Here is a 10,670-nt window from a genome sequence, read left to right as displayed (position 1 = left end):
AAACAGGCCTAGTTATCCTAGTTATCCGGGTTTTTCTTTTTGCATGTTTGATTTTCATTTTATTTCTTCTATCTAACTTAAAAAGTTGATCTGTTTTAAGATTATGTGGGTCAGTTTTTAACACTTTATTCATGTTGATCCAAATTTTCTTTCATTCCCTGACTCGAACGAATGTCGTAGAGTTATTTGTTGAAGGTGGAATTTTGCACTCATAAAGCGGATCTCTTCATCGCAGGGCGGAAAATACGTAGAACGTGAACAAGAAAAGAAGAAACACGACCAGTAGGTCGAATCACGTTCTTGTTATTATTTCGAAAACTTTACAAGATGATATCCGCAATTCCAAAGGCGCAGGTGATGTCGGCGATTTACCAGGTTGTCCCGAATTCATTAAAGGCGACCGTGCAGGGAGTGATCCTCCAGTCGGAGTCTATAACCGCCCGTCCACCCATAATGAAGACGGATTTCTCAATGTCAAAACGGACGGCCAAGACCCAACTCCGTGTCACTTCTGGCTTGGCGTGTGAGTTTGAATTGTTTGATTCGTCGATTATATTGTATTTATTTCATACGACGTATGTAATGTTATTGCGGTAGGAAACGCATAATCCAGAGATTTTTAAGTTATAAACATATATGAATTATGATGTGTTTCCGCATATACCCTATTATCGTACAAATGGATGAGACTAGGTCAGTTCTTTCCATTTACAGGTCCACTCAACCAGTTAGTGTAGTCAATAGTCCCTAACATGTTACCAACTCACCCCAGTGACGATCGCCGTCGGTGGGCTCATTGGGCTATTTCTCGCTACAGCTGTTGGAAATTCAGAACAGGTTATTTCCATTTTACCTGAGTTGACCAGACCCTCATTTGGTATTTACTAACTGCATGCCAACTTCTACGGGTTGTCACCTACATTGATTATGTAGCAATGACCTGGTAATTAATGTAACTGTCAAAAACCACGAACCAAGATAATAGATCAAGAATTTTTTAATTTATTTATTAGGCCTTCTTTTCAAAATGTTTACTTGTTTCTTTTCTTCAGTTACAATTTGCAAATAGTCACACACAAAAGAAACAAGGACCAAAACAGTGTTTTTAGACATCGATTTCACATATGTTAATTCACAAAATTAAATGGTTTATAAAGTCAATAAAGAAAAGAAAAAAAAAAGTCAGTTGCAGTTGATGTTTGCATTTATAGGGTTTGAAATGTAATGTTATTTTATAAAAGGCACTACCAGGGTAATATCACATCTGTTTTATGGTATGAAATGACTTTCAGTATTCTCGCTGGGTGAAAATTAAAGGACGACGGCCGCGCAACACCATACTCTTCCAAAAAAAAAAAAAAAGAGAAAATTCCCCCAAATTATCAATTAAATTTCAAAATTTTATAGATATCCAGTTATTTTGTAACAAAATGTTAATTAAATATCAATTAACCATTAAATTATTTTACCAAAATAAAATGTGCTAATTGTTTTTAAAATTGGCGAATTTGGCAAGTGTCAAAGCTAACCCTGGTCGACTTTGTGTAAAGACATACTCCTTATTTTGTTCCTCAGTATTTGCCCAAATAAAATGTGCTAATTGTTTTTAAAATTGGCGAATTTGGCAAGTGTCAAAGCTAACCCTGGTCGACTTTGTGTAAAGACATACTCCTTATTTTGTTCCTCAGTATTTGGTACGAAATACAAACCGACTTATCTTTTATCATTTATGTAGCATTTGTTGAACCGGAGATGTTGTTGGTCAGGCATTCACTGATGTTTTCGTCAGTTGCGTTTCCGTACACACAGCAGCTTGTTTCCAGTGTGCAGACTGATAAAAAAAAAATCAGTGTGTGAAAAATGTCTGCATTTTGAAATAGCAGAGCTGGGTGTTGTAAAATATAGTAAAATAAAGAGAAATGCAGAAAAACAATGGGGGGGGGGGGGGGGGCACAGCAGAACATGTGGCAAAACATGAAAGCAGGGTGGCAGAATGCAATAGCGGGACAGCCCGGCCCACTTAAATGGAGCAGCAATAAACTGGACACACACATTTAGAACCATTCAAGCTGTAGTAGACGTCTTAAACCAACTGACAGAAAAATAAGAAAATCTTTCCATCACATACAGGGCTTCTAGATTATGGTAGCCCCACTCCCGTGGCTAGTGATATTCAATGTTGGGCTAGTAAATAACTACTATTGCCATGCCCGACGACTAGTGAAACTTTGTTGTCAAATGTTGCTGTTAAACAGGGCTGGCTCTGGGTCAGCAAAATATTTCGCCAAATTGTCTACTAAACTTCAAAAACTGCAGAAACCCAGTTATTTTATAACAAAATATCAATTATTTCATGAAATTATTTTGCCAAATTAAAATAAAATTTGCCAATTTTTGTTGTAATTCGCAATTGGCGAATTTGGTGACTGCCAGAGCTAGCCCTGTGTTAAGTCTATTTTGCAAATATGAATATCCTGCCCCCACCCCAAATCTGATTATTACTATTATTTAGTAAAATTGTATTAATTTAAAGTAAAGTAGGGTTGGTGATTTTTTAATCGTGGCCAGTAACTTTTTTAAATCACTGATCCCATGGCTAGTGGATTTTACAAACATTATAGAATCCCTGACATACATGTACCTGCAAGCAGTGCCATGTTTGTATTCGTACAGTATGTAGTTTTTTCTCTTGTTAGAAAAAATCAGTAAAAATATATTATTATTTGTCATTACAGCTACCCAACAGGTGCGCTTTGCACACACTGATATTCAAGTTCCAGACTTCGACTTTTACCGCAGAAATACAGTGAAGGATGCCAGCAAACCGTCTCAAGAGACCGCAATGGCCAGGAAAGCCTTCACGTATTTAATGGTGGGAGGTAATCATTGCAGGCAGCTTTACTGTTGGCTTTATGTTTTCACTACGGTGGCGTCGTGGTTAGGCCATCGGTCAACAGGCTGGTTCGGATCCCAGTCGAGGCATGGGATTTTTAATCCAGATACCGACTCCAAACCCTGAGTGAGTGCTCCGCAAGGCTCAATGGGTAGGTGTAAACCACTTGCACCGACCAATGATCCATAACTGGTTCAACAAAGACCATGGTTTGTGCTATCCCGCCTGTGGGAAGCGCAGATAAAAGATCCCTTGCTGCTAATCGGAAAGAGTAGCCCATGTAGTGGCGACAGCAGGTTTCCTCTCAAAATCTCTGTGGTCCTTAACCATATGTCTGTCGCCATATAATCGTAAATAAAATGTGTTGAGTGCATCGTTAAATAAAAACATTTCTTTCTTTTTTGTGTTTTGACTAAAAATTAGACAAGGCAACTAAACACTTTTGGGGCACCTTTTTTTTTTTGCATTAAAGACAGAAAAATTGTTGAAATAAAAATAAACGTAATTAATGTGCTTACTTTAATAAATTAATGACAAAATATATATTAGTGCATATTCTGAGTGCTTTAGAAGGGCAATTTTAGAATTAATTATTCAAAAAGGCTTGTTTGATCTCAGGGAAGCATGTATTAAAGCAATATGGAGCAAGACGATTGAGGCATAGCTCAGCACCATGCTAAGACAAGCTGGGGGAAATACTATGGGTTAGAACCAGGCACTGAAGTAAGCAATGTGTCTGGTAACCCATTTACAGGTTACCACGAAGTACAGACCTGGTAACCTCATAACGTTTATATATTCATTATTTAATGTTATAAAATCCCTTCACAGACACACTGATCAATTCATCATTCAAATCCAATATTTCTTCATTCATATTAGTGCTGCAACGATAAACCGGTATACCGCGATAATTGATCAGCTCGATACGAACCGCAGTACAGTTTTGCCTATCGCGATTTTTATACGCTATTTTTTTCCTTGTATCTTATTTGACTTGAAATGAGCAAACAAACAAAAACCACCTCATTTTATTAATTGGTGATGACAGGAAATGTAACAATCACGTCAAGCGTTGTCGGCTTACTTGTTGGCAGACGAAGTGATAGGTCGGTTATACTTGGTTCTAATTTCTAAACAAAAGGTGTTAAAAGTCCAATGAAAATAACCAGTTACAAATAAATGTTTTGTTACTTACACATTATCATTCATTGTTCATTTACGTTGGAATACGGCTACGGCTATCATCTTCAAACAAATAAACCAACAAATGAGAATCGCACTTCACTGTTTTTCACTGAACTCGGAATACTTCAACCGATCGTTCAAAATACATCGGCTCTGGTTCGGTCGATCTGCCGAAACATTGCGACTCAATACGTACATTTCCATGTCAAGCGAGCAGCAACGGAAAAGCCCGATAATAAGGATTTCCGAATGTGATAATTTATAAATAGTTTGACACTGTCACACTGGTGTTCTAGTAGACTAGTATTGTGTTAAAAAAAATAACAAAATGGCCGAAAACATTTAGCCTAACAGCTGAAACTAATAAAGATCATTAAAAAGTTATGCCTTCTGTTTTCATTAAAAAAACAACCCATAAATATTAAATTTAAATAATATCAACTATATTGCAATACAGTTTTGACTGTAGCATTGCACTCCTAATTCATATATATATATATATATGTGATATTTCATGTTTTTTGTCAAATATTGCGCAAGCGTGACTCGTGAGATATGATTGCAAACTTCATGAGATCACATTTGACAAAAAATACACCGGCATCGTGGTAGGCCATCGGTCTACAGGCTGGTATGTACTGGGTTCGGATCCCAGTCGAGGCATGGGATTTTTAATCCACCATACCGACTCCAAACCCTGTGTGAGTGCTCCGCAAGGCTCAATGGGTAAGTGTAAACCACTTGCACCGACCAGTGATCCATAACTGGTTCAACAAAGGCCATGGTTTGTGCTATCCTGCCTGTGGGAAGCGCAAATAAAAGATCCCTTGCTGCTAATCGGAAGGGTAGTCCATGTAGTGGCGACAGCGGGCTTTCTCTCAAAATCTGTGTGGTCCTTGACCATATGTCTGACGCCATATAACCGTAAAATAATGTGTTGAGTGTATCATTAAATAAAACATTTCTTTCTTTTTCTTTGACAAAAAATATGAAATTTTCTATTTATTATATAACTTTTGGCAATTCACCTTTATTTTTAAAATGCCAGCAGCATAACACTTTCTACAGTGACGATAACACATTTAAGAGTGACTGATAACACTTTTATTCCACTGATATTTTAAGATATTTCACTAAATATAATATAATAAATATATATATCACTATTCTCACTGTACTAATACTGTATGTGTATGTAAATAACACTCAAATGATCAAAATTTAGTTTGTGTAGTTCTTGTTTAGTATATTTTGGGGAGAACGAAGTACTGTTCTAGACTTTCTTGACAAATGGTAACCTGAATTACCATTATCGACTTATTCCAATGTCTGTAGAACTATGGACAAATTTGACTTTTGTTACATTATTTAATTTTATTTTTATTTTCCATGGGCATGTACTTTATCTGACCAGTACTAAATTATTCTCTCTTTTTTTTGTTTTAAGTGACCTTGCCAAAATTCAAAATTTGAGTATTGAAAAGGCAAACACATTAGCAGCTTGTTAATTTTGGTACTGGTATAGTGAGCAGTCTTGTTTACAGTTGTCTAATTTGCATGCTGATGTTCTACCTTTTGTGGTCGACAGATATGTTCTCTTTTGAACTAACTTTAACTTTAAAAAACTGGTTTTACTTTTATGTCGGGTTGTGGGAGTGAATGTTATATGTTATCATCTCAGGGCTTCTAGATTATGGTAGCCCCACTCCCATGGCTAGTGATATTCAATGTTGGGCTAGTAAATAACTACTATTGTCATGCCAGACAGGGCTTCTAGATTATGGTAGCCCCACTCCCATGGCTAGTGATATTCAATGTTGGGCTAGTAAATAACTACTAATGCCATGCCCAATGGCTAGTGAATTTTTCTTTGTCAAATGTTGCAGTTAAGTCTTATTTTGTAAATATGAATATCCTGCCCCCCACCCCAACCCCCAATCTTAGTGTTTTTAAGCTCTATCTCCCTCTTTATCTCCCTCTCCTAATTATTACTATTATTTAGTAAAATTTTATAAACTTAAACTAAAGTAGGGCTAGTGAATTTTTAATTGTGGTTAGTAAAAAATTTACGGTAAATCATTGATCCCATGGCTAGTGGATTTTATCAAAATTCTAGAAACCTTGCATCTTGTGAAAAACGAAGTAATTGAGTCCCTAAACTAGCACTGAAGATGTAAGAGAATTGACTTCTCCCTATGGGGCAGGACGTTGCCCAGTGGTAAAGTGTTTTCCTGATGTGCAGCCGGTCTAGAATTGATTCCCATCATTTGATCTTTTTTTCAACCAGTGCACCATGACTGGTATATAAAAATTTGTGGTATGTGCTATCCTGTGTGTGGATGGTGCACATAAAAAATTGCATGCTTCTAGTTAATGGAAAAATGGAGCAGGTTTTCTCTCTACAAGTATTTACATATGTTTGCAATCCGATAGCCGATGGTTAATGAATCAGCATGCTCTATATATATCTGTGCATTGTTTTTAACAGGAGGAAGCATCACTGGGACATATGCCGCCAAGGAAGTAGTGTACGAGTTTGTTTCCAGTATGAATGCGTCAGCTGATGTTCTTGCGTTGGCCAAGATTGAAATCAAGCTGTCCGAGATCCCCGAGGGAAAGAACATAACGTTTAAGTGGAGAGGCAAGCCCCTGTTTGTCCGCCACCGAACGCCCGATGAGATCGAGTTGGAGAGTAAAGTCAGCATGAGTGAACTGCGTCATGCAGAGCACGACAGCGACCGAACGCAGAAACCTGAATGGCTGATCCTTATTGGAGTGTGCACACACTTAGGTGAGAAACAGTTTAGTTTGTATGTTGTAGAGTAATCAGTAGTTGCACACGTCACAATATTTCTAAATCTCGCGAGCACGCGCAAACCAGTGATGTCACATTTACCAACAAATGAAGAAAAGACCACACTTCCTGGTCCGTTAACACAATATGTCTAAAATGCATCATTTTATTTTCATCAATAAAAACTCTTAATACCAAATACAAGGATCCCGAGGTGGAAATTGCTGGACATGTAAATAGAATGGAGTGTGCGACTATTCATTGCATTTTACATACCGGTAGTATGCCAAAAGTGGGTTGTATTTAAAAACTTAACTTGACAAATGAATTTGACAGCAGATATTAATAACAGATATCTGCTATATACAGCACTGGTCCAACTAGTTAAATATAACATATTTTATTTCTTTTCGGTTACACATTTTCTTTACTGTTTATCCTTGTGTGTGCGATTGTTGGTATGGAAACACTCTTGCAGTTAATGGATGACAAAATGGCTCACTTGCAGGCATCTCGCTATGTCTTGTGGATATGCTATCATTCAGATATGGCAGGGTTTGACCACATTGCAGAATACACGGTTTACGTTTTGGTGACATGGTTATCTGAAGCCAGATTGCAAAGAAATTTGGACCCTCCCAACCGTAATCAAACATTAAAAGTGTTAACATCAAAAAAGGGGTTCCACCTGCAACATGCAGTTTTCAGACATGTGCCCTGCTTAGTTAGAACAAGCTACCATCGAGGTACAGTAGGTTAAAATGCAGAAATTAAGAGAAAAAACTAGATAACAGCTAACAATAATTACTAGGTTCTGACCAACACAATATCTTTGTTCCTGCCATTGTTAGTCCTAGGGAGTTATGTTCATTTTTTGAAGGTGGCATTTTTTTTGCTCAAGTTAATAACATTTTGGTCATATGTTCCCATGACCTACCTGAACCAGAAATCCATTGGTAGCATTTTTTCTAACCACTGTCAAGTCGGCCATTTTGATTTCAAAATGGCCATCATTTTCAAATATTTTCTCTATATATCTCCACTCCCATTTAACATAGAAACATATTTTTAGGGTCTATTAAAACATTTTAGGTCAGTGAATTCAAAGATCTATGTTTTACATATATATATCCATGATAGAGATTATATCAAGATTTGTAGTAGATTTTACGAAACAAGTGTTTTCTTGTACATGATTGGGTTAGCAAAACGCCAAAGTGTCCATTAAACTTTAAAAATTGCAGAAATCAAGTTATTTTCTAAAAAATGTCAGAATTATTTCGCCAACTGAAAATAAAATTCGTCAACTGCTTTCGAAATTCACAATTGGCGAATTTGTTGAGTGCCAGAGCTAGCCCTGTTGTATTACCCAAGCAAAAGCAAGTTCCGTAAAATAGGTACAATTCCCATGAGAGTGTAATAATTTCTATATTATCCATTATGTTATTTTTATGAATAACAAGCTAGACCATGTCAAATCATTTCAAAGTAACTAGGAGATGACGAACTGACGTCATTAAAGAAATTACAGCATTTTTGAAAGGGATTACACATAGCAACATGTAAGACTGGGGAAGCTGCATTGTTATGACGTCGCTTACAAAAATTACGTCATTCATTGTGCACGTGAAATTATGAATCTCGTGGGTTATACTGGTTATATTTCCCTATGTTTCTTGATGTATATTTTCTGTTGTGTTTACAGGTTGTGTTCCGATTGCCAATGCAGGTGACTTTGGTGGATACTACTGTCCGTGCCATGGATCTCATTATGATGGTTCTGGTCGAATCAGGAAAGGCCCCGCCCCCCTCAATCTGGAGGTGCCAGAATATTCGTTCCTTGATGAAAATGTTCTTGTAGTTGGTTAACGAAAACCTGACTTTATTTCATCTGTTAATAATATATTATATTATTGTGTGCTGAACATCACTGCAGGATTTTTTATAACAAGGTTTTACTAGGGTTCACTAAGAAACCTGAACTGTTGATGGACTATCGAAATCATGGGAGGTGTGAAACAATTGTCAATAGAGTTGTTAAAGAAGAATAAATCTAACTTAGACCAAATGGTGCATGTTTGTAATTTGTATTGATGCCTAACAGGTGATTTTATAATACAGTAACTGTTGTTCCAAATAGAAGTATTAAATTTTTTCAAGAAGCAAAGACATATATAAAGTTTTTCTAAAATGCATCGTTTTAACGATGATGGCTTGATGTATCCCAGTGGTAAAATGTTCGCCTGAGGTGCTGTCGGTCTACGATTGATCTACGTTGGTGGGCCCATTGGGCTATTTCTCGTTCCAGGCAGTATATCAAAGGCCGTGGTATGTGCTAAAATTATTATTTCACCAAATTAAAATAAAATTTGCCAATTGTTTTTCAAATTAGCAACTGGCGAATTTGGCGAGTGCCAGGCCTAGCCCCGAGTCGTGATACGGGTACAGTAACTACGCAGGTAATGAGCTAATGATTTACAAGAACCAAGCTCCAATTGGGATGCATAGATTATCCAGTGAATCCACCATGAGACGGGGATATGATTTCTCAGCTTTTTATTCAATTTCACCTTTTTTTTCTTTTTAATTTTTTTTTTTTTTAGTTAAAATCAATTTTCACAAAGAAAGTATTTTATTCAGGATCTTTTATATGCACCATCCCACAGACAGGAAAGCACATACCACGGCCTTTGACCAGTTGTGGTGCACTGGTTGGATCTAGGTGAGAGCAAACATGAAGCTACATCCTGCCCATTCAACTGACCAAACATCCCGTTCTAAAAGCAAGACACCGGGCTAGCTCGGTGTGAGAAAAAGATTTCGCCAAATTATCTATTAAACTTTAAAAAGTGCAGAAACCCAGTAATTTTTAAACAAAATATCAATTATTACATGAAACTATTTTACCAAATTAAAATAAAATTTGCCAGTTGTTTTTGATATTGGCAACGGCTATTAGATTGGGTAATTCTGACGCATGTAGTCATCGGAGGAAATCCGCTACATTTTTCCTAACGCAGCAAGGGATCTTTTATAGGCACAAATTAATTTAGGACATCATTTATAGGGTTTGACAGGTTATGTAGAAAGGAAGTGTTACAAAAATTGGTTTTGCATAACCCCTAAATGGTGCATTTTTAATTGTCGGTGGTCTGTAAGGCTATGCACAATACCAAGCGATTCCCATGTCATGTCATAGGGTTTTACGTGCACATTCAGAACAAGCTGTTGTAGCGCACGCCTGTCGTGGGCACAAGAGCCGGCCTTGGCCGGCTCCTCCGTCCATGACAGGAAAGGTGGGGGGAGGGGAGAGGAGGGACCACCTGCCCTGGCAGATGCAAGGGAGCACCAGCAGCCCAATCAAATCGGTAGCAGGTGGGTGGGGGTGGGGGTGGTGCTATGGAATTAGAATGGAGCAGTTAAATGCCAAAGAGAAAAGGGTGTGCAATTTTGATTGAGGGAATTTGGCGCAATTTTGAACGGTCGGTCGAAAGGTAAATGGCCGAGCTAATATATGTTTTGATATTAGTGAATCGAGAGTAGCTCGTTAATTTTAGACCTTTACGATGCTGTGGTGTCTCCCTAGGTTGCCCATAGGGCCCTTATAAAGGGCCATGACCCATATTCACTGGTCTAGGCATCACCAAGTGCCGTAAGTTACGTTTACGTGCAACAAGTATTGGGGTAAATGTGGGTGGACGTAAATCTACGATTTACATTTCTTTTGTTCAGAAACGATGGCCCCCGGGTGGATTGCAATTGTGTACTGCGAACGGTATTTTGGTTTGGTCCGGT

The 10,670-nt window shown here is 37.6% G+C and overlaps 1 protein-coding gene across 1 annotated transcript; it reads left to right on the top strand.

The window, feature by feature from the left end:
• Positions 1-244: 244 nt before the first annotated feature.
• On the top strand, positions 245-8,941 carry LOC121388394 (cytochrome b-c1 complex subunit Rieske, mitochondrial-like). The gene is made up of 4 exons (XM_041519702.1): positions 245-523; positions 2,736-2,879; positions 6,570-6,872; positions 8,581-8,941. The coding sequence occupies exons 1-4, from the start codon at positions 328-330 to the stop codon at positions 8,742-8,744; spliced, it is 807 nt and encodes a 268-aa protein (XP_041375636.1). The 5' UTR covers positions 245-327; the 3' UTR covers positions 8,745-8,941.
• The last annotated feature ends 1,729 nt before the right edge of the window (positions 8,942-10,670 follow it).

Source organism: Gigantopelta aegis, chromosome 14 (assembly GCF_016097555.1).
Source record: "Gigantopelta aegis isolate Gae_Host chromosome 14, Gae_host_genome, whole genome shotgun sequence".
Classification (NCBI taxonomy): Eukaryota; Metazoa; Mollusca; class Gastropoda; order Neomphalida; family Peltospiridae; genus Gigantopelta; species Gigantopelta aegis.
Note: the sequence above shows the minus strand (reverse complement) of the source record. Positions and strands in the feature narration are given on the sequence as shown.

Coding starts and splice junctions, on each gene's coding strand:
- LOC121388394 (XM_041519702.1), top strand. CDS start 328: ATGATATCCGCAATTCCAAAGGCGCAGGTGATGTCGGCGATTTACCAG. Junction 524..2,735: donor TGTCACTTCTGGCTTGGCGT/GTGAGTTTGAAT, acceptor TTGTCATTACAG/CTACCCAACAGGTGCGCTTT. Junction 2,880..6,569: donor CACGTATTTAATGGTGGGAG/GTAATCATTGCA, acceptor TGTTTTTAACAG/GAGGAAGCATCACTGGGACA.